At 46.3% G+C, this 23,774-nt stretch overlaps 1 protein-coding gene across 6 annotated transcripts in view; it reads left to right on the top strand.

The window, feature by feature from the left end:
- Positions 1-7,212: 7,212 nt before the first annotated feature.
- Positions 7,213-23,774, top strand: part of Cfap92 (cilia and flagella associated protein 92 (putative)) — a 52,745-nt gene continuing 36,183 nt past the window's right edge. For 4 of the 6 annotated variants that reach the window (XR_002386450.2, XM_021237073.2, XM_021237075.2 and 1 more), the window contains exons 1-8: positions 7,213-7,307; positions 7,914-8,180; positions 10,766-10,956; positions 11,554-11,755; positions 15,093-15,236; positions 16,153-16,225; positions 18,002-18,123; positions 20,334-20,480. Coding sequence is in view for 5 of the 6 variants with exons in the window: in XM_021237073.2 (XP_021092732.1) it covers positions 7,934-8,180; positions 10,766-10,956; positions 11,554-11,755; positions 15,093-15,236; positions 16,153-16,225; positions 18,002-18,123; positions 20,334-20,480 (1,126 nt within the window). In the remaining variant the exon portion in view is untranslated. The remainder of the gene's footprint in view (positions 7,308-7,913; positions 8,181-10,765; positions 10,957-11,553; positions 11,756-15,092; positions 15,237-16,152; positions 16,226-18,001; positions 18,124-20,333; positions 20,481-23,774) is intronic. The other 2 variants (XM_087199089.1, XM_004855646.4) reach the window with 2 other exon arrangements.

Below are 23,774 nucleotides of genomic sequence, written 5' to 3'. Positions count from 1 at the left end.
AGATGGACCTGCTGCTCTGCTGTCCAGTGCCGCCGTGTGTGTGTGTGTGTGTGTGTGTGTGTGTGTGTGTGTGTGTGTGTGTGTGTGTGTGTGTTGGAATGCAGGGATAGGACTCCCCGGGAAGTGGTTGTACCCTCCCCCACACACCTCCACCCCCATCTTTGCAACCAAGGTTGGCGAGTTGGCAGCGAGACCTGCTTCCTTCTCTGGGCTGGGGTTAGTCTAACAGGTTGCAGGTTGCCAACTTCTCTGGTGCCTTAGAACACATTTCTAAAAGGCAGAAATCCCTCCTTCTCAGGGGACTGCTACCCAATTTTCCCTTTCTTTTGCACAAGAGACAGTGTGGTGATGGCATCCACTTGTTTCCTGCGCTGGGAACGGTTATCCAGCTGCGTTATACCAAGAGGCAGACTCAGTTGTCTTTGTAAGATCCACGCAGGCTAACCTTGTGTGCGGCTCTGTCTGTGAATTTAAGTGTTAAATCCTGCCATTTGAAAAGCGATACAATTCTCTTTCCTTAAATTTTATACTTCACTTTTGCAAAACAAAACAAAAATCTCTTTCCTCTGACACGCTATCCCCGAATCAGCACTTTGTCCACTTGGTAAATTCCTGCTCATTCTTGAACACTGCCCAAGGTACACCTCCTGGGAAGGAGTTGGATGTCCTTGCCCCAAACCACTTGGTTTGTTTTTTAATTGTAAAAGTAACAGCAATCTGACAAAAAGGCTTACCCCAATTCTACTTCATGACTTCTATCCTGGACATATGTGCACCCCAGCCTGGGTGACTTAGTGAGACCGTGTCTCAAAAATAAAAATAAAAAATAGGGATAGGGATATAGCCAATGCGGAGGCCCTGGGTTCAGTCCCCAGTGTCGCCTCCCTCCCCCCAAAAAAGGAAAGGAAAGGAAGACACATGCACAAGATGTTCACTCCCTCATTGTTTGTGAGAAACTGATGCCCATCAGGATATCACCAAGAAAGGGCCAGTGAAGAAAGCAAGTTGAGGCATGTTATGTACAATGTTAATACGTACATGACAATAACAAGGGAACTGCATAAAATAATACCAATAATTTCCACAAGGACGTATGCACAGAAGTGCACAGGGAGAATGGATTCAAGAGCAGATTCTCAAGTTATTTCTGGGGCTGGAGACCTTTAGCTTTCACAGCAAAGTCTCCTTTGGGGCAAGGTGAGGCTTTTGTTTGTCCTTTCTTTTTTAAGTGGAGAATATGTTTCATTATTTTGTTTTTCAGTTCTGGGGGTCAAACCCAGAACCTTGTGCTTGCAAGGTAGGCACAGTGCCATTGAGCTAAATCCCCAGCCACTTATTTCTATATCATAAGGTTCAATTATTAAAGAAAGATTTCAACCACATAAGGTGTACAGATCAATATTTTAATATATTTATAGTCGTATAGCCATGGCTTATTTTTGAATCTAGGTTTGGAACATTTTCATCATCACGCCTATGCCAACCTTTGTATAGTTAACCCACCCACCCCTCGCCTCCCACTCTTCAGCCCTGCTAACCTCTACTTCCTGTCTCTGCAGATTCACCTGTTCTGGACACTTGGCATAACTGGAATCATACGAGGATGACCTGTTGTGGCTGGCTTTGGGGGGAGCATGATACCACTGGTTACAGGGTTTATCTGTGTTGAGGCAGGTGGTACCTCATTCCTTCCAAGGGTTAACGAACACTCCATGACCTGGACAGACCACCCTGTCTGTACCCATTCATCAGTAAGGGGCATCTGGGTTGTTTCCACTATTTCACCATTGGAAATGGTGCTGCTGTGGACGTGTTCACACAAGTTCATTTCTCTTGTGTGTATTCTTCATGGTGGAATGGCTCAGTCCTGTGGGAGTGATGGTTAACTTCTTGAAGAGCCCCCCAACTGTTTCCCAAAATGGCTGCACCATGCTCATCCCACTGGCATTATGGCCCATTTGTGTCTTGGTGCACGGAGTAACCCTGAGATTCTAGGGCCTGGACTTCAGCTCCTCCCTCCCCTGCTTTCTGCATCTCAGTCTGTGGTGCCTCCAGCCATCCTGAGGAGAACCCTGCTGTCATTGAACCCTGCGTTCGTCCACTTTCCATCACTGGACAAATACCTGAGACCATCATCTTAATAAGAGAAAAAATTTATTTACCCCAGTTTGGGAAGTTTCAGTCCATGAATGGCAGGCCCCATTGCTCATGGGTCTGCCGCAGCTCAGCATGACAGGGAGCTTGGGGTGGAGCCAGGTAGCCACTCACTTCATGTGTGGAAAGCAAATGAAAGGAGGTGGAGGGGCTGGGATCCCACTGTCCCGCAAGGGCATGACCCCAGTGACCCAAAGATCTCCCACTGGGCCGGGGATGTAGCTCAGTTGCGCCGCCCCTGCCTGGCAAGCTCAAAGTCCTGAGTTCAATCCCTGGTACTGAAATAAATAAATACATACATACCTCCCACTAAGCCCTGACACTTACAGGTTCTGCTGTACTGGGACCAAGCTGGGATGAAGCCTTTAACCCACACACATACACCACACATGCAGTTGTCAGGCTGGCTGTCCAGCATCTCCACCTCCAAACTATATCCCAAATCTGCCTCCTTCTCTCTGCTCTGCTGTGACCACCCTGGACCAAGTCCCCAGCATCCCTCACCTGTGTGATCATAGCCTCCACCCCTGAGGAATTGCCCTTGACCTCCTGTGCCTATTCTTGACAACCAGAGGGATGCTGATAGCACTTCCGTCAGACCTTCACCTTCTCTTCTCTGGACATAATTATTTGCCTCTTAGGATCTAAAGATAAAGTCCTCACTGTGGCGCCAAGGCTGAGAACACCAGCATCTGCTGTCCCGTCACGACCATTCCCTCCCCTGCCACCCTCCTACTGCCCTTCTAACCCGCTTCTGCCTCAGGGCCTTTGCACTTGCTCACCCCATAGCAACACCTCCCTCCCACCCTTCACCTCCTTCAAATCCTGTGCCCCAGTTTCACTTCCTAGTGACCTCCATCACTCAGCCCTTCTACCGACTCTATCTCCCCGCTGTGTGTTATCTGTTCCCTTGTACTAAACTGCCAGCCCAGGAGGGGAGGAACAGCATTGATTTTGTTCACTGGGACTCTGGGGAGTCCTGGCTCTGCTGAGGAACCTGACTTTATTTCATGTCTGCACTGAGAGCCGGTAGCCCAGGCAAGGATGGGACACGCACCCCTACCCCATTGCCATGCTGGTGGCTGCTATTGCTGAAGGAGTCCTTTGAACAGTAACTTTGGTAACTTTTCCGGACTGGTCAGCATTGAAAAGAAGGCTTTTCAGTATCTGGCGGGGGAGGGGAGCCTTGGCGGGGCCTCTGCTGCTCCCTGCAGCTCAGCTGGAGGAGGCGATGGTTTATAATGTGAGCTGTCAGGCCTGCCTGTTACCGGGAGCCTCTGAAATAATTCCCCTTGAATCCACAAGGGTTTTGTTTGAGGTTCAAAGTGAGCAAACTCAGCGGTCTCCTTGGGCTCCTTTGTATGAGCTGGGGGATGGGGTGTCTGCGTGGGGGAGGAGTCGAGGCCCCAGCAAAGAAATTATGATCTTAAGTCACTTTGGTATTGTTGGAGCCACTTCCAACACAGTCCGGAAAAATATTTAAAAAATCAAAACTCATCCACCATCCTGCCACCAAGAAGGGATCATAGTATATTTGGGGTATATTTATTTCCAGAATTTTCCAGGCACTGGGATGAGAAAGAAGTTTTCTGGGGCAATGGGAAATACTTTACATCTTCATTGGAGAGCTGGGTCCCATGACGATACATCTGTTAGAACACAAAGGGCAGATTTTACAGTATGTAAATCGTACCTTATGCGAAGCACAGCTTTCTTCCCACATGACCCAAGCTTTGAAAACAGCCATAATACTTCTCTGCAGCCTCCTGGGGCTGCTCCACCCTCCCTCCCTGGCTGCACTCCCCAGAGAGCACTGGGAGGTGGTTTCCAGCAAGTCTCCCTAAAACCAACACAGAGACCAGGTTGCCTTCGATCCAGAGTATTTATTACTGGGCCAAGGAGTAAGAGCACTGTATTTAATTAAAAATTAAAAGGTGCTTGCTATTAGGTGAAGATTTCTTAAATGCAACACACTAACGCACAGTCCAAAAAGAAAAATTAATAGATGGGACCTCATTAAAATTCAAAATGTTTGCACTTCAAAAGTCACTATTTAGAAAATGAAAAGACAAACAAGGTATTAGAAGAAAATATGTGCAAAGCATGCACCCAATAAAGAACTTTGTTTTCAGAATTTACAGTGAATTTACAACTGATCAAAAGGTGGGACGAAGGGCTGGGGATTTAGCCGAGTGGTTCTGCCACCTGCCTCGCAAGCGCAATGACCCGAGTTTGATTCCTGGTACCTCCCCCCAAAAAACAAGAACCAGGCATGGTAGCTCACACCTATAATCCCAGCATTCTGGAGGCTGAGGCAGGAGGATCACCAGGAGTTGGAGACCAGCCTGGGCAACCTGATGAGTTAAAAGCCAGCCTAAACTACATAGCGAGACCCTGTCTCAAAAAAAAAAAATGTAGGCAAAAGATAACCCTTAGCATCTACCCCAGAGAAGTGAAAATGCAGGGGAGCCTGGGGGAAGAGAGCTGAGGTCCCCAGGCAAGAGGCGCCCCCCCAACTGCCAGGGAAGCCATGTCTACCTGCAGTCACCTTTGCTCTGACCTCATCCCACGATGCCTGGGTCTTGACCTGGACACCATCTCTCTCAGGCAGTGGCACCGTATTTTGGCATGCAATAGAATCTTGCTGGTGGTCTCTCAAACTACTGATTATGGTCCAGTTATTTACTGTACAACACATCATCCCAAAGCTTAGTGATTTAAGAGAGCGATGATTTGCTGTGCTCATAAACCTGCAATGTGGGGAGGGCCACACATTGGTAACTTGTTTCCGCTCCACACAGCGTCAGGCCGGGTGGCTCAGGGATACTTGTTGTCTTATACCCTTCGGTGTCTGGTGGCTGAACCTGGGAGCTGGTGAGGGGCTTGGTCTTACCATGTGGCCATGTGAGCTCCCTCACAGCTTGGTGACTATTTCTAGAGTGAGAGACCCCCAAAAAACAAGGCAGAGAAGTACATGGAATTTGCTTGACAAGGCTTCAGAAATCGCATAATGTCACTTTCTCTATTGGCTGAGGCAGTCTTGGGTCTGCCCCAGGCTCAAGGGAAGGGGACCCGACCAGTGGGTGGATAGGAGGAGCATGGACATAGCATTGTTAAGAAGAGCTTTTGGGAAGGGACCCATTGATGTGGCCATCTTTGGGAAATATAACCCACCACTGGTTCCAAAGCCCCAGCCCTGGAGAATTAATTCTGCAGGCCTGGAGGGAAGCCAAAGAATCTTTTTTGGGGGTGGGGGGGGCTACCAGGGATCAAACTCAGGACCTTGCCCTTTCGAGGCAGGCTCCAGAACCACTGAGCTAAATCCCCAGCCCAAAGAATCTTATTTTTGATGTGTGCCATTGGCCCTTTGCCCAGGACCTGTGGCTTCTGACCCTGAGCTGAGTATGGCTGCTCAAGGACCCTTTGGAGGGAAACCAGGCTTGGGTCAGCAGGGGAGACTGGAGGAGCAGGCAGTAGCATCTGTCCCCAGTGGGGTGGCGCTGCTGGCTTTAGGGAGCTGGTTTATCTTAATAGCCTTTTTAAACTTCCAGCCCTTCCTTCCAGGAAGTTTTCAGCCCTTCCTGGTTTGTAGATAGTAACTCCTGGCGTGTAGATAGGGTGACAGTGGCAGGCCCTGCCATTTGCTGTCTTGCCTTCGCAGTTATTTTTGAGACTTCATCTCTTAGACTGATTGAAGTGGAGGCGTACTGGAGAGGCTCAGGCAGCATGTGGTACCATTCGAGAACAGGCTGTCCTTGTCCCCTGGTCTAGATGCACTGAAAGGCCTTCGACCCTAGTGCTACCACAGTTTTGCTATTTGTCTCAACGTAGGCCATGTATCAACTCAGAACATCCATTTTCTCAACAGCCAAATGTGTGTGGGTCCTCAGCTCCCATTCTGTGACCAAACTGTAGAGTGGGGACCCTCCCTCAACAGAAAACCTACCATGGCTCCCCACTGCTAGAGCCCTGCTTGCCCTTCAAGGCCTGGCTGCCCACCAGTCCAACCTCATCATCCTGTCTCTCAATTGCCACAAACCTTCACCTCTCTGGGCCTTTGTATGCACTGTTTCTCCCCCAGCCTTCACATCAGGAACAGTTTCTCTTGCTTTCACAGCCTGCCTTGGCTCTTGTCACCTTCTCTCTGAAGTTTCCCAATGTCCCCTCCTCCTGGGCCCCATGTGCTCTTCTACACACTTGTGGTCTTTCGTGAGAGCCCTTAGCTACGCTGTTGTGGCTGCCTTGATGTCCTGAATTCATTCAAAACACTTCCCTTTCATGGTCATTTTGACTTTGAGAAAGAGCCAGCAGTCACAGGGTGCTGGATGGTGAATGAGGTAGGGGAGGACACCCCGTCGTGTTTTTATGAGCCTGACTTTTGGTTGGATGACACTCTGCAGTGGCATTCATGGTATTTTTTATCACACTCAGGAAAAAGAACTTCCAGACCTGGTTCAAAAAGTGGCAAGATTGATGGGGCCAGCGTGTTCAAAGCGAGGGGGAGTTTGGTGGGGGGCTAATGGCAGTATCTCTCACTGTAATAATTCTTAATTTAAATGTTCATCTTATCTTTCCAACACACTTCACTTGCTGTGTGGCCTTGGGCTAATTGCTTCACCTAGCTGCCTGTTTCCTCATCTCGGAATTAGGACCCAGGATCTCAAAACGGAATCCTGATGATACTGTCATGGCCTCAGCAACGGGAGCATAAAATCTAACGAGGGAGGTTGGAGCCTGCGTGTGCAAAGCTTATTGTTGCTTTTGCCTTTATTAAAGAATGGAGGGAGAAGTCCGTAAATCTTTCCTCTGTTCTACGGTAACAGGCACATAATACAGATTGAATAAACGAACGAATGGGTGAAGGCAACTGGACTTTTGTACTGTTTTCTGGGTCTTGTTTTATTTTGTGTTTGGGATCAAACTGAAGGCTTCACACCTGCTGGGCAAGCGCTTTGCCACGGAGCTGTCGGTGAGCCTAAACCGACGTCCTACCTTTGGGGGAGCCCCGCCCCCTTGCTCATTGTCTCCTAGCAACTGGGACACAAAACGTCGCGACTCTTTGCGCGCGTGCGCATGCGCGGCGTCCGCAAGGGGCTGGGGAGCAGGTGCGCTGGCTTACGCCACGGTCTGCTGCCCCGCGCACCAGCTTGCAGGTACCTCTTGCGCCTTGGGATTCCCCGTTTCCACCCCGGGTCCCCAGTCTGGCATCGCTTCTTACCCCGCGTCGCCACCTCCAACCCAATCTTCCTTTCCTGCGGTACCCCGGGATTCCACAGAACTTGAGCTTGTGTCCTGAGCTCAGGACCCAGTGACGGTTCATGTCTCGCCCTACTAGACCTCACCAGGGACCCGCACGGCCCTCCCCGGCCTGGTTGGTCTTTGCCCAAATGGCAAATACCTGTCGTGCTTTGGTGCGGCTCACCTGGCCTGTGGCAGTCCTCCCTGAGCCGGTGCGCCCAGGATTCTCCGCCCTCCCCGCCCTCTCGTGATTCCCAGAGAACTCTGGCCAGGTGTTCCAGAAGCGCCCAATGCCTGACTCCTGATTCAGGGCAAGAGAAGCAGCTGGAGCAGCTGCCCTTCTCTGTGGTTCCTTCCATTTTTTGTGGGGGTTTTTTCCAGATTTCTTGAGTGCTGACTGTGCAGTGGGCAGTGAACAGACCTTGGGCAGCCCCGGGGCAAGATGAGAGAAGGGTGGGTCCTGCAAGAGGTAGAGCTCAGCTCCTGGGGACAGAGGTGACTCAGACTTTATTTTCTCCCAGCCTGACCTGCACTCTGGAGCATGTCTCTACACGCCTGGGATTGGGAGGACGAGGACAGCGAAAGCAACGGGCTGGCCTCCTCCTGCCCTAGCTTTTACCGCCTTGAGTCTGATGCGGACAACTATCTGAGGGCTCCGGGCCAGGAGTCTGACTTCGAGAACCCCTATAGCAGTATTGAGTCCTTCGACGCCAGCACCTTCAACTCCGACGTGCCCCAGGTCGTCCCCTGCGATCTCATTATCTCCCTGGCCCTCCCTGTGAATACAGGTAGGCACTAAAGGAGATTCTAGTGCCCTCACAGAAAGGGGGTACACTGCTGACCTCTTAGACGTGTAGAGCATATATGCCACGCATCTTTTCTTTCCCTCCTCCCATCCTGGAGGTCCATGGTCAGAAAGTTTAGGGGACCCAACTGTGGGCACGGCGCATAAGTGGCTTTGTGGGTTTTTTATACTTAATCCTCTCAAAGAGCCTAAAAAGCAGGTGATGTTCTGTGTGCTTTTTACAGATGAAGAAACTAGAGAAAAGTTAACACATTCAGGATGAGGCTACAGTTCCCGTGTCTTGGTGCCAGATGGCTCTGAACCACTGGTGGTGCATGCATCAGGGGATAGTCACACATGTACCACCGGTGGCTGAAGATGTTGGGAATGTGTTAGGGCACTGATGCCCATAAGCAGGGTGTAAATCACTAATACCTTAAAACACCTCTCAGATCTTTTGAATCAAAATCTGAGTATAAACCAGGTGTGATGGCACACACCAGTAATCCCAGCACTGAGGATGCTGAACCAGGAGCATCGCTAGGAGTTCAAGGTTGGCCTGTACTACAAAATGAGACCGTCTCAAAACACACACACACACACACACACACACACACACACACACACACACACACACACACACACACACACACACACACACCACACCCCACACCCCCGAGTGTAAAGGCGTATCCATTAACGACTGCACAAAATGCTGTGTAAGAAACCCATTCGAGCCCCCAAACTGAGTGACTTCGAACCGGAACCTGCTGTTCTCCTGGAAGTGGAGGCTGCTGGGTGCCAACCCCAGCGACAGTTATTCTGCTCTGCCAGGTGGCCTTGCCCGGACACCTGCTGAGCATGCAAAGGCAGCCACACACAAGAGGACCAGCCCAGTGCCACAAGATCTCTTCCAGTCTTGGTGCCTCTTATCTGCTGACATTTTCTTGGCCAAAACAAGTCACACAGTTCAATGTGAGGGGCAGAAAAAAGTGCTTTACCTCTTGATAGACTTTGATGCATTTTCTTTTTCTGTTGTTTGGTCTACTTAATTATGCTGCTATGATAATTGATTTCAGCTGCTCTTCATTAGTTCTCTCATTGCCTCTGATATTCTGGAGGCTGTCTGGTTAGGTAGAGACCATATTTTCAATTGCTCCATCTTCTCAGTGAATTAAGTGTTTTTGTCATTATGTGGTGGCCTCCTCATTCAATCATGGTGCTCTTATCTTGGACCTATTGTTATCACGCGAAAGAGCCTGGAATAAGGTATCTGATAGATACCAAGCAAAAGAAACTTGGTGCTCACTTGGCCGCCTTTAACCCACTATCCCTTAGATGGAGCTCAGAACCTTGCACTTGTGAAGCAGGTGCGGCGCCACTGAGCTAAATCCCCAGCCCTTAATCTTCTGATTTTGATGCTTTCACTAAAGGTATTTGCAGAACAGATCTTCCAAACGGCGTGAAACTTTGACATAGCTTTGTCTAGACATAAAACTGTAGGCCCATTGTTTTTTCCTTCAATACCTAAGTGTTTATAGAGATCTCTATAAATATATAAATCATTTATTTAAAAAAAATGGATCCTGGGCCGGGGATTTAGCTCAATGATTTCACCGCCTGCTGTGCAAGCGCAAAGACCCGAGTTTGATCCCCAGTACCAAAAAATTAAAAATTAAAAATTAAAAAAAAAAAGAAAAACGGATCCTAAATGTTTTACAATTTGCTTTCTAAAATTGTAACATCTTAAATATCTCAGAGGTTGTGAGCACATACTTATTTTGTTGTTTTATTTTAAACACGTACAATGTTCTATTGTGTGCCTCTAATTTATCCTACCCCTTGTTATTTTTTATTTATTTATTTATTTTTGTTGCTGGGGTGGAAGTGGAACTGAGGACTTCACATGTTAGGCAGGACCCCTACCGCTGAGCCACACCCCCACCCCTCTCCCACCTCTTACTAGTGGACATTTAAATTGCTTTCAACTCTTCTATTACCATATTGTAATAGTCATCCTTGTGCATATGTACATGTGGGCACTTCTGTATCCTAAATTCTAAGAAGTAGAATTGCTGGGTTGAAAGTATGCACTTACAATTTCTTTGATACATATTGTCAAATTGCTTTGCCTTTCCATTGATGGAAAATGAGAAGCTTCTGGCACTTGTGACAGAATATCTGAGATACACAACTTATAAGGAGGAAAGCTTTATTTAAGCTTGTGGTTTCAGAAGTCTCAGTCCATGGTCACTTGGCTCTGTTGATTTGGGGCTGTGGTGAGGCTGAGCATCATGCTGGAAGCACTGGGCAGAGGAAACTTCTCATCTCATGTCAGCCTAGAGGCAGAGCGACAGGCGATGGAGGGGCAGGGTTCCAGTGCTCCTTCGAGGCCATCCCCCACTAACCTCACTTTCTCCACCTGGGCCCACCTCATAAAGGTTCCACCACCTCCTAATAAGGCCACGGGCTGGGAACCAAACCTTCAACACAGGCCTTTAGAACACATCCAAGTCATGGCACTCTCTTTTGGAAAAACAGATCTGTTTTTCCACAGAAAATTACAACAAGGCTCTTTCTATCTTCTAGATCATAAAGGAAAACATACAACTCTTATTGATAAATACAGGAAACACCCTAAACTGCACAACCATGTGTCGAAGCTTCGCCGTTTCTACCACATTGAGTATTTCTTACTGCCAGATGATGAAGAACCTAAAAGAGTTGATGTCGTGGTGTTTCCAGGACTGGCCAGGGTGTTCCTGGAGTCAGGAATAAAGGTGTGTGGGGTACATGCATGTGTGCATGTGTGTGTATGCTGCCTTGCATGCAGCGTGGTGCTCAACACTCAATGGGCTCCTCATCAGCCTGTGGTGAGTGTAAGTGTCTCCTGGCACTTGCTAGACCTGCACATGCTGGAGCCACCCCAGGCCTCCTGAGTGAGAATCTGCAGTGACCTAAGAATACCAAGCACGTGGCTTTTTCTTTAGATACTTTTAATCAGTAATTTGCCTGGTATCTCAAAAGTTGTGGCAGCTCTTGAAATTCCCTTCCTGTGTGTGTGTGTGTATGAGTGTGTAAGTGCAGCTTACTCACACGTGCACACTCCTGCCGGTGCTTTGGCTTGGGTCAGAGGTAATCACAGAGGACGTGACATGTGGTTATCTGCTTTGATGTTACATATTTTGTCCAAGGAACGCAGAGCCAGGCAGAGGCCAGTCCATACTGCACCGTTTCCCGCTGTGGGTTTGGAGCCAGGTGAGAGGCAGGTGGAGGGCAGCAGTGACGGGCCAGCTCGGTGGGCGGTATCCAGCTCTGCCCACTGCTCCCACCCCCATCTTCCCGTAGGTGAAGTCTCTGTGTGTTGTTCTACACAGACTGTGAAGCCGTGGTGTGAAGATGACAAACTCTGGGTGTCATGGAGCCAGACTTTTAATGTCAATGTGACAAAGGAATTATTAAAGAAATTGAATTTCCACAAGATCACCTTGAGGATCTGGGACACCAAGGACAAGATTTCAAAAAAATTCAGTTACTATCATCCATTGAAGACTCTTTCAGATGACCTGGGCTCATTTGGTAAGTCATATTGTTTTGGTTTGTCGTAGGTTTTTTGTTTTATCATGGTTTTATGTGAAATGTTTCTGGAGATTTATAATTTCTCACCACAGGGTGACCATCTTAAACCAAAAATCTGCAGTTTGAAATGCTCCAAAACTTGAATCTTTTTGAGCACCCACCTAACCCCACAAGTAGAAATCACCACACTTGACCTTCTGTGATAGGCCATAGTCACAACTCAGGCACACTGAAAATGCTGTGTAAAATAACCTTCCGGCTATGTGTATCTAAGGGATATATTCGACATGAAAGAATCTCATGTACCTCTGATCTCCAAGGTATCCCAATTTGTATGTGCAAATATTCCAAAATCTGAAAAAAATCCTAAATCCCTACCTTTTCAGAGTAGGAATACTCAACCTGTAGTGTCAGAATCAAGGCCAGTGTTCCTTTGTATCCTTTATCTAATTTATATGATGTGCATGCTAGTTTCTGCTTTGGTGGCATGCTGTTTCTCCAGGACAGGCTTGAGGTATCAGGAAGCGGCCCCTGCCCCAGGGCCAGTTGTAGTATTGGTGGGCAGTGAATGAGGCCACCCTTCGGGACCTCTTGTCACAGAGTAGCAGCTCTGTCATGGGTACACACCACTGGCCTGTCTCCTACTCTAGTACAGTGGGCCCTCAAGTTACCACCGGCCTCACATATGAACAACTTGGGTTACAACTGGAATTTTAGTTTTAACTTACAACCAAAGTCTTGAGTTATGACCCAAGTTCTGGTCTTTCCTATGTGGGGTTAATTGAGAAATCCTGGGCCAGTGTCTCTGTAAGGACACTGAGATCTTTCTGGAAGAAAATGTGACCTAAAGTTATACAGGAGAGAGACTTTGAAGGCTGTGTAGAGGAGCCTGAGCCTTCATTTGACCCTGAGGTTGATGACACTGTCACTATAGCAGACTCCATAGGCTTGCAGGTAGACAGTGGTGATGCTGAGGAACTGGTGGAGGAACATGCAGAGGAACTGTCCACAGAGGAACTTCAGCAACTTCTGGCTGAGCAACAGAATGGCAGCTGAGGAGCTTTCTGAAGAGGAGGGAGAGTATTAACAATCAGTACAGCAAAGTTCTTCTGAAATAAAAGGAAATCCTGAAAAATGGACAGTGCCACAAACATTTATAGAGAAGACTCAGCCAGACAAAGAAAAAGCCATTCGTTGCAGTAACTTGTTTAATGACAGTGTCATGTCATACTATAGAACAATGTTAAAGAAAAGACAGAAACAGACAACCTTACACCAGTTTTTAGTTCTGAAAAGGTTGAGACCTAGTGAGCCAGAAGCAGGTCCTAGTGGGCTACAGACTCTCCCAAAGAGAGAAAGGACATCAGAGAGCCAGCTTCCTGATGTTCTTATGGAAGGGGACTCTCCTTCCCAACAATAACCACCTTCCATTTCATCCTCCCTTCCTGCAAGCCAAAGATGGCAACTTGAATGGTGAGTACAGTATGAAATTGTTGTTGCTGGTAAACTAAGCACATTTTATAACTTTTTGGTGAATACACTAGGAAGATTATTGGTGTTTCTGGTAAATAACACACATTATACAACCCTTTTTTATTATGAAAAGATTAAGGAGTGTTTTGGGAGGTTCAGAAAGCATTATGGATATTTCCATTATTTCTTATGGGAAAAATAGTCTTGACTTACAACCATGTTAAGTTACAACTAGCTCTCTCGAGCTAATTGAGTTTGTAGGTCAAGGGTCTACTGTATATTGTACATTCACTGAAAAAAAAATTAGAGGATACCAAGAAACAAAAGAGAAAGTTTGGCTGAGGTGTAGCTTAGTGGTAGATCTCATTCTGAGTCCAACGAGGCCCTGGTTGCATCCCCAGTGCGCCTCCCCCGCAAAAGAGAGAAAATTTTAAAATCCTACTTCACCCCAAGATAACCATGTTAACATTTCCATGGGCCTCCTTTAAACTTTTATGGGTGGTGCATATGTCAGTGTCAGAATTTCCTGTGCTCTCCCGAGGGAGCAAGCTGGGAGGGCTGGAGAGACCCAGGCTTTGAAGTCACTCGGCAGAATCTGATCTCTTCCATCTTGTAGTAGCTGTTGACCTCGGGCAAGTTCCTGAACATCCACTTGTCTGAAAAGGCAGAAATAAAGAGTCCTAACCCACAGGCATCCTGCAGGGCAGAATGGTCGGGGTGGCCCACTGATGCCACAATGGGATGGCGGGTATTGTCCGCAAGAGAATTTTTAAACTAAAATAAGATGCTACTGATTAACTGATGCTGTGGCATAATTGTATGATGCCTTCTGATGTTTAGAAACATAGAAAGTAAGAGACGTGCATATTAGAATTGCTGAAGTGTGGTACTGTTATTTTTGCTTCCAGACAAGTAGAATTATTCCCACTTTACAGTGAGCAAACAAATTGGAAGTTGCCAAAAATCCAGAGGCAGCAGCAGATCCTATCCCAGTTTTGCATGACTGGGACATTTGAATTTCTCCAGTTTTCCTGCCTTCCCTTGACATTACAGGCTTGGGACTTCCAGTTTTTAAGCCTCCCTCGATGTTCCTGGCAGTACTAACATTTTGGGCCAGGCAGTTCCTCACTGTGAGGCTTTCCCTGTGGGTAATAGGATGCAGAGCAGCATCCTGGGTCTCTACTCACTAGACAACAGTGGTAGCTTCCCAGTGTGCCCAGCAAAAATTCCTTCAGACGTTGCCAGATGTCCCCTGGGGGCCCAAATCACCCTTAGCTAGTTGAGTATGGTGGTGCACACATATAATACCAGCACCTGGGTGGCTAAGGCAAGAGGATCGCAAGTTTGAGTCCAGACTGGGCAGGTTCACAACTTAATGAGACCCTGTCTCAAAATAAAAAGGGGTTGGGGATGTAGCTCAGGAAGGAGTGGCCTGGGTGACCCCCTAGCTAGAGACAAGGACCTCTGTGTGTAGCCCTGGCTTTGCTAAGAAACAGCTCTCTGACCACAGGAAAGCTACTGAAGTTTCAGATTCCTCATCTGTAAAATGGGGTAATGACATTGTTTCCCTTGAAATGAAGTGCCATGATTCAGTGCAACAACATCCAGCAGGTGCTAGATCATCTTATTTTGGAGAGCCATTGCCAATCAAGGTTTGAGAGCCTCACCCCAAAATATACATTGTTACTCTGTTGAGTTCCCCAGTATTTGGGGACAGTTTCATGTTCTACAACTCCAGCAGGGCAGGGACCTTATCTATCTTATCTATCGATCTGTGTCTACCGAGAAGCAAGTGATTGCCCCACATAGTACTCAATAAATAGTTTTAATTGATTGAATCAATGCTCTTTCTTCTGCATTCTAGAGGAAGTGAGACGTTTGGTTTTGAATCAGAGAGAATTATCTAAACTAGGCCTTGAAAAAGCTAACGTTGTCAGGGAGGAGTGGAATGAGGAGTCTCTACCAGAAAAACAAGAAAAGGCAGAAAAAAGTCCAAAGTCTTTGCCGGGTGAGTAGAGATGACTTTATGGACAAGCTGCATGTGGCAAAGCCCAGGTGGAGAGAGTGGTGAGCAGGGCTGAGGTGCCGTGCACATGCACTGGAGCCTTTTCTGTGTATCAGCACCAACTGCTGGGGAGGGGTCACCTGCTGCACCCACTGAAGGGTGCACTCTTTGTTATTGATTCTTTTTCTTTAGTTTCACTGTTTTTGTGGCTTACAAAAAAGCTTCTCTGACTCTAGAAGTTATATGTGTAGATTTTAAGAAAATCCAGTGAAGGAAAAATACAAGAAAAGCAGGGGGGAAAATCTATAATTCCATTATTAACTGCAATCAGTGTAACATTTTGGTTTTCATATAGCACATGTCTTTGTTTTGGTTCTAGAATTTTTATTTTGTACATAGACAAGGTTATCTTGGATGTACGCAGTGCTCCTGTGTTCTGAGATTGTAAATATGTCACCACATGTATTTCCCTATTTCCTTAAACACTTTCCCTAAACTCCATTTGTGAGAACTACATAGGATTTCATCTGCAGATAAGGCTGGAGTTTGCTTAACTATTCCCTACAGTTGGGAACTTGGGAATCTTAGGAGCATTTTCAGTATTTTGTAATATGAACAGTGCTGAAGTGGACAATTTAATATATAATTGACTTTTTTCTTCTTTTTCCTCTGTGGGAGTAAGAGGCTTCCTCTTGTCTCCATTTGTCCAAATATTTAGAATTCATTTGGTGTGTACATTTATCGTTTATTTGCTCAGTTATGATTAACAAACCCCATTTACTATATGCTTCCCATATCCCAAGCATTCTCCCTGCAGACAGGCATTACAGGAATGTGTCAGAGGCCCTCATTTCCTAGTCAACCAGGATGGAACAAGTTGGATAACATTTGCTAATATTATTTGGTTCTCACCAAGCAGAGCTTGAAACTTCTTCCAGGAACAGTGAGGAATATGAAAAGTCACTCAAACCAGATGATCTTCCCACAGTTCGGTAAGGGATGGAACCATGTTATTTTGAGGGACAGGAATAGAGGCCCTTACTGTGAGTCATGTACACTTTGTGGTAATTCTGGCCAAGTTGGGACACATACAATCCAAACAAAATTAAAGGTACAACACAAGAAAGGAAAGTTTGTGTATGACCACATGCATCAGGTGCCATGTGTTCTGTGTGCAGCATTTTATCTCATTTGATCCTCATGATCATCATTTTTCAAGGTGGTATTACTCTCTCCATTTTCTACACAAGATGACTGGGTGGTTCAATGATTTGTGTAATGTGGAGGTCCGCAGTGTTGACTACCAATTAGTGCAGGCTGTAAAGAGTTAACCTCGCAATTGGTTTGTTTACAGAAGTGAGTCTGGCCAAAGCCTACATTCTGAGGTCAGAGTAACTTGCATCCAAATTCCATTCCCACAACTAAAACCTTAATAGAAGGACAAGGTTCTAATTACAACCCTGTATTTTGTCTATTCTGTTCCTAATTTGAAAATGCTTTGTCTGTATTAGTTTCCATAGAAACCACACAACTGCACATCTTTGCACATAGTCTTGCCCTTGCACGTAGCTTGCCTTTACCCCAATTGATTCCTAATAAAAATAAGAGGATTGGATGGATCAATGCCTTTGCTAATTAAGCAGCATTGGCCATCCTGGCTCCCTGGCTTCTTTGTCTCTTAATTCTGTTTTTTAGTTTTTCCCCCTCCTCAGGCTTGCACCGTAGCACCGAGCAGGAGATCAGAACCTACTGCAGAGCTCTCTGATAGTGCAAAATCATAAAAGTAGAATTTTTGGTTAAGCTAGATCTTCAGACTCCTGAGTCTGGCCCTTCCTGAGTGGGTTCATTACTTTTTAGGGCCTCTTGTGGCCTAAGAAGGGCCTGGAAAAGGGGCTCCTTGAATGCTATGGGGACTAGAGGGAGAATGGAAGCCCAGCTTCTGGCTTGAGAGATGCAATAAGAAGAACCAAGAAGAACCAAGAGCACAGGCCATTATATAATCTTAATTTTTAAAAAAATTGGGTCTCGGGCTGGTGATTTAGCTCAGTGGTACCACTGCCTCCCTTGCAAGCAAAAGGTCCATAGTTCGAGCCCTGGTACCCAAAAAAAGCCCCAATTAAATAAAATAAATAAAAATTGGATCTCCTTGTATTACAGGCTGGGATGCAGCCATCCTCCTGTCTCAGCCTCCCAGATAGCTGAGACCACAGGCATGGGCCATATGCCCAGGGAACAATCTTGATTTTTAAAAACTGTTTTTGCATTGAACTTATAAATTAATTGATCATTTTTCCATTGTTAGGTTACATAAACCATGATCATAACTCTTTCCCTTAATTCAGACCTTCCTTTGTATCCTTTACTGGAGTTCAATTTTTTTCCCATAGATCCTGTGTGTAACTCTTATTAGTGATTTCCTAAATGTTTTATAGCTTTAGTTATTTTATAAGACCATATTGCTTTCCATTAAATTTTCTAATTGGTTTGAACCTTGATGGTACAAGTGTGGCCTGTAGACCAATGATATTTGCATTGCCACAGAAAGTATTAGAAATACAGAATCTCAGGCTTCTGAACCATAACCTGTATTTTATTTGGCAAGAGCCTTTGGTGATTCATATGCATGCTGAAATTTGAGAAGTCTTGGGTTAGAGGAATACAATACCATTTTTAAACTCTGCTCTTAATCCAGTAAATAGACTCTCAGATTTGGCCTCTGATTTTTTTTTTTTAATCTTCATTAAATTTTCTCTTTGTGGATTTTCTAGACAAAGTACTTCAAGAGCAGCAGCTATGTCTTTTATGGGGACAACCATGATGGAGATCAAGGAATTAATTGACAAAACATCATTTAGCAGCTTGAACACATTAGAGAGGCTAAGATCTCAAAGTAAGTTAGGATGAGATTTTGAAATTTTATAACTAGACTTGGAAAATTATGAAATATTTCAAATTCAGATACTTCAATGTGATGTTTTGATATCTAACCAAATGATAATTGCTGTGTTTCATGCACTTTCAATTTCCCAGTTTTCCCAAATTTCAATTTCTCTGATTGTCACCATCAATGCATCATCTACCCATCCATCTACCCACTCGTCTATCCATCTCCATATCCATCCATCCATCTATCCCTATTCATCCACCTATCCATCCATCCATTTGCCATCATCCACATATCCATCCCCCCATGTATCTATCTGTCCTCATACCTGTCCTTGTCTGAACCCATCCACTCATCCACCCATGTAACTAACTATCCATTTTCATATCATCTCAGTCCATCCATTCACCCACTCATCCCCTTATCCACCCACTATCACCTACCCATTTAGATACCCATCCCCATATCCATCCATTTCATCTTCTGTTCAATCACCCTCAGCATCCTATTCACCCACTTTATATATCCCATCCCATCCCACTCCACCAGTGTTTTTGTGCTCCTGATCCATGTTTGGTGCCCTTCCCCAAGGAAAGGCCCCCATGAAAATCTCTAATGTCTAATGCCAACTCCAAATAAAGAATTACAGTTCTATCTTATGGATGCAGTGATGGGGATAGGTGTGTTGCCAATCAGCCAAGAGTGGTTCTGCTCAATTCAGATGGAAATTATGAATTGGCAAAGTGCAGCTCTCCTAGCAGTTCTCATGTCACCAGATGATACCAGGTAATGCCGGAAGCCAACAGTTGACACAGCCAGCTGCTGGTCTTTGTCACTGCTGGCCATCACTATCTGACACTGGCTTGTGCTGGACACTGTAGGTGGGCTCTACTGGGTCCTGGTCTGTGCTGCAGGTCCTCATTGGCTGCTGGTCCCTGGAGCTCATTGGTGTTTAGAGCTCTGCGTGTTTATTGCTCTTTCTTTGGAAACAACTATTCTGTCCATACTACTCAAGATTTAAAAATCCCAAATAGATTGGGTGCGTGGTATGTCAGGAAGCATAAAAAGGTAGAGATTGTGGAAAGACTTTCCTTGAAAAATAAGAAACCATTTGCTTCTGGTAAAGGACACAGCACCCCATATTGTGGGACCTGCTCGTGCAGAAACACGTAATCTTAGCCGCAGGCATAAGCCAGAAAGGAGCATGCGATACAAGACACTGAAAGTCAAAGGAAAAGCTACAGAGCCCTGCGTGGGATGATTGTGATGTGCACACAACTGACAACACATCATTGTCCACAGCTGTGAAAATGAAGCCTACAGAGCAAAACACAATTTCAAAATCAACAGAAAAATTAGCAAAGAAAGTCTAATAGGCAAATCACATAAGAGTGGGGCTGGGGCGTCTATGAAATCCCACTCAGCTTCATGAGGCATCGGGAACTCAAGTCAGGCTCATTGAACAAGGACCCTTAGCACCGCTGGAACGGGGTGATGAAGTCAAGCCAGAGGTGGCTGCTAGCTACCTCTCCTTTCTGCCTCATGCTTTGGTGATTTTAAGAAATCCTTCGTCGCCCACATTGCAGTTTCCTAGGTGTTTGTCTAAGGATTTGGGAGGTTTTGTTTTCTACCTCTGGTCTGGAATTCGTTTTGTAGATGCACAGTGTAGCCTGCTAGTTTTGTTTGCTAGGAATACACAGTCCAGGTGACTCTGCCTCTCCCACGGCTCTGTGCACACTGGGGTCTGTCCCCTCACCTTCAGGCCATTGAAGCAGTATCTCACACTGTCTCACTTGGCCACTGGTCAGAAGGGGTAGAACTCGTTCTGGGACTTCGATGGTGCAGCTCCAAAGCCCAAACCTCAGCCTCACTTGTGCGTGCGAACTGATTGGAGGAGAACTTTGCATGCGCCGTACCATGGTGTGTCATGGCAACCTCAGGCCTTTCTGCTTGTTCTCTGGTAGCAGCTGTGGGGGTGAGGGCACCCCTCCTCCAGACCTGAGTAGAATTGGCAGCTGCTCTGCCCTCCGTATGTACCCACCCCTTCCAGTTGCTGGAAGAGGTACCAGGACAAAGGACAAGCCTTGCCTTCCAGAAGCTTCTGGAGTCTTCTAGAACCTCTGTAGCACGTGTGCGTGTGTGCGTCCATGCATGCACTCACATATGGCAGTTCAAGACAATCACTTAACATTTCTTTCCTTTCTCTGATGTCACAGTTAGAGGAAGAGATTTCGAAATCAAAAAGAAAAGCCACAAGAGAATGAAGAAGCCTCCAGCCATGAAGGACGGAGACACTAAGGTGTCGGGCTGCTGGAGGCCAAGTATCTTCTGCATCCAACTGGCAGTGACACCACTCCTTGCAGGTAGCTAAACCTATTCCCAACAGGTGTTGGTTGTCTTGTCGTGTGTGTCTAGAATTCCACACACGGGACACTCGTGGTGACCAAGCTCCTGCCCTGTATCACTCATTTCAGCCTCACCCCAAGAAAGTTGGGGTAAATGTCTGCACTGTACAGAGGAGGAAACAGGCCCAGAGAGGTTAAGTACGTTGTCCAAGATCACAGAGCTAGGAAGTATGAAGCCTGATTTTGAACCTAGGTTTGATTCCAAAGTCCAAGGAAACTTGTGAGAATAGTAAATATCATGACTTTATTTGCTAAATGAGATGCTGCTCTTTGTAAATAGTTCTTGCAAAGACATTTAGTGAAGAGAATTGGGAAAGGAACCAGTTTTTACTGAGTGTGTATTAACTGCCAGCACGTTAGATGTGTCACGTTGCTTCTCATGACAACTCACCCCCTCACTGACCCTGTGGTGCTGCTGGCAGAGCGGTTGTCATTGCTGGCGTCTTTTTCAGTGAGGAGAAAAAAACACTCAGGTCAAGTGACTTCTCCAGGGCCACACTGCTCAGGCAGAACAAGGATTTGATTCTTTTGTGTTTTTTAAAAAGACTTAGCACACACACACAAAAAGATTTATCACAATTTATAAACTAGGTTTTCTACATTGTGGTAAAAATAGATATTTATTATATTATGTATTTTGAGTATGGAAAGCTCAGAATGTATGTTGGGTAAAATTATGTGACTTTGTTTTTTAAAAACAGAATTATGAAAGAGACTGCTACTGGTCTTTTTTTGACAATTCTAGGGATTGAACCCAAGGAACTCTACCACTGAGCTCCATCCCTAACTTTTAAATTTTTTTTCCCCTTAAGTTTATTGGTACATTTTAGGTATAAAATACAGTTGCATTCATCATTGGGATCTTGTACCTCTACATGATGTATCTTGGTTCTTATTTTTTCCCCTTCCCCTGCCCACCCTTCCCTATTTGCAAAGACTTTGTTTCCATGTTTTTTCCTTTTCTCATATTTTTTTCCCTTTCTTTCCTTTCCCCTACCCCTCCCACTTCCCCTACTCCTTTAGATCTTTTCTTCCTATTACACAATATCTATTATGCATTTTTTAAATTACAATATCAAAATTTAGAGGACATTACCACAGATTTTACAGAATTTAAAAGAATATAGAACCTAGCTTTTAAATTTTGATTTTGAAACACAGTGGCCCAGTAGCTCAGGCTGCCTTCAAACTTGAGATCCTCCTGCCTCAGCCTTCTAAGTAGATGGAATTACAGGCATTTGGCACCACATCCTCCTTCTTTCCCTTATTCTTCCTTCTCCTCTGCCTCCTTCTCCAGTTCCTCCTCCCTCTTCTTTTCCCCTTCTTCCTCTTGCTCCCCACTTCTCTCTTTCTCTCTCTCTTTTTTTTTTTTTTTGGTATGGGGGATTGAACGCAGGTCCTTGTACTTGTGAGGCAGGTGGCAGAACCACTGAGCTAAATCCCCGGCCCCGGCCTTCTCTCTTTTTTAAGAGAAAGTTCAAGCCTTGTACCAGCTGTCCTCCAGGATCTCGGCTGAGATAAAACCACCCCACACAATGGTAGAAAACAAAACTTCATCAGATTAAACCCCGGAGCTGTCTGGACACTCATTGTCCTCATAGCTCTTAGGGTGATGTTGATGTATTTTAAGAAAATATTGGGGCTGGGGATTTAGCTCAGTGGTTCCACTGCCTGCCTCGCAAACGGAAGGTCCTGAGTTCGATTAAAAAAAAAAAGAAAATACTAACCTTTTAGGATTTTTTTTTCCTCCCCAGAGCTGAGGCTTGAACCCAGGGGCTTCTCTGCCATTGAGCCCCACCCCACCTTAATTTGCATTGTTACATGTGGTTTGGAAACCAGCTGCACCGTCTTATAGCTTCCCACTCTGCGAGAGGAGAACCTGGGCCAGTGTGTGGAGCTCTGGAGCCTGTCCGGCCCCTTACCCCAGGCAGATGCTGCCTGAGTCCACAGGGCAGTTGTGACCTCCAGTAGGGACACTCGTGTGACTGCCCCTGTGGAATTGGGCAGACTTGACTCTTTTGTTTTGCTGGGAGAGAAGGAGAAGCTCAGGTCGTCTTGTCCTGCAAAACACAACAGTCCCTGAGATGAAGACACCACGACATGGCCAGGCCTCCCCTTCCTGTAGCCTGTCCTGCCGTGGCCATGCCAAGTGGCAGTTAACGCAAGAGCTGTGGTGACAAGTGGCCTTCTCATCCTGGCTCAGACGCTTACAGCCAGTTACGCCTTTCACGAAGTGGGGGTGACAGTTTCCACCTCAGAGCCCGTCTCAATCCCCAGGGGAGAGCATGGTGTCCCCTCCTTAGCATGAACCCTTGCGCACAGTAGGACCCTGAGGGGTGGCCAGTGTGGAGGTGGCAGCTGCTTCTCCCAGCTGTTGGGTGCCGAAGCAGGGTGCTGAGCCTTCAGCAAGGGAAACGGAAAGATGACTGCTTCCTTATATCCACAGTGTGGTGTGTGGTCATCCATTGGAACAGCTGGGACTCCCAGGGCCAATTGTGTGCCTGTTTGTTCAGAAATGGCAGCACGGGATTATCTGTTCAAAGCCAGCATAATTGTTTTTGGTAAACATCTCCCACTTCCAATTAGGCCATATTGTTTATACAGCTTTTTTCTTTTCTTGTGGTACCAGGCACTGAAGCCAGGGCCTCAACACGGAGCTATATCCTTGGGTCTAGTGCCTCTCTCCCTCCCCCTCCCCCTCCCCCTCCCCCTCCCCCTCTCCCTCTCTATCTCTATCTCTATCTCTATCTCTATCTTTGGAGACACAGTCTTCTTAAATCCCTAAGATGCACAGCCTGTGTTCAAACTTCGAATCCTCCTGTCTCAGCCTCTCAGAGTACTGGTTTTATACAACTTTGCAGTGCTACCTGGAAACCAGTACTGTTTTAGCAAGGTTCCATATTTGGAAGCGAACTCTTTAAAAGGAGATGGCATTGCATAGAGGGGCTGAGTTGAGCCCAGCAGAACTGGGCTGGGTGCTGCCAGTACTACAACTTATCAAGCAAGAGACCTCCGACAATCGCTTGCCATCTCTGAGCCTGGGTCCCTCATCTGTAAAGCAGAAGTGACAGCAACCATAGAAGGTTGCTTTAAGGATCAAATGACATTAATGCCCATTGAGGACTGGCAGTTGTAAGTACTCAAACAGTCCCTCCCCAACTTTGTCCACAGCCATGGGGTTCCCAATTTGGTGCCATTTAGTAGGGTGTGGAGGGAGGCACATTCAGTCATAGCTGGAAGTGGGGTGCTGCT

This window comes from Heterocephalus glaber, unplaced genomic scaffold (assembly GCF_053883595.1).
Source record: "Heterocephalus glaber isolate CG9 unplaced genomic scaffold, H.glaber_assembly_v1.0 deba00001689, whole genome shotgun sequence".
Taxonomy (NCBI): Eukaryota; Metazoa; Chordata; class Mammalia; order Rodentia; family Bathyergidae; genus Heterocephalus; species Heterocephalus glaber.
The sequence above is the reverse complement of the archived record's forward strand: the minus strand, read 5'-3'. Positions and strand labels throughout refer to the sequence as shown.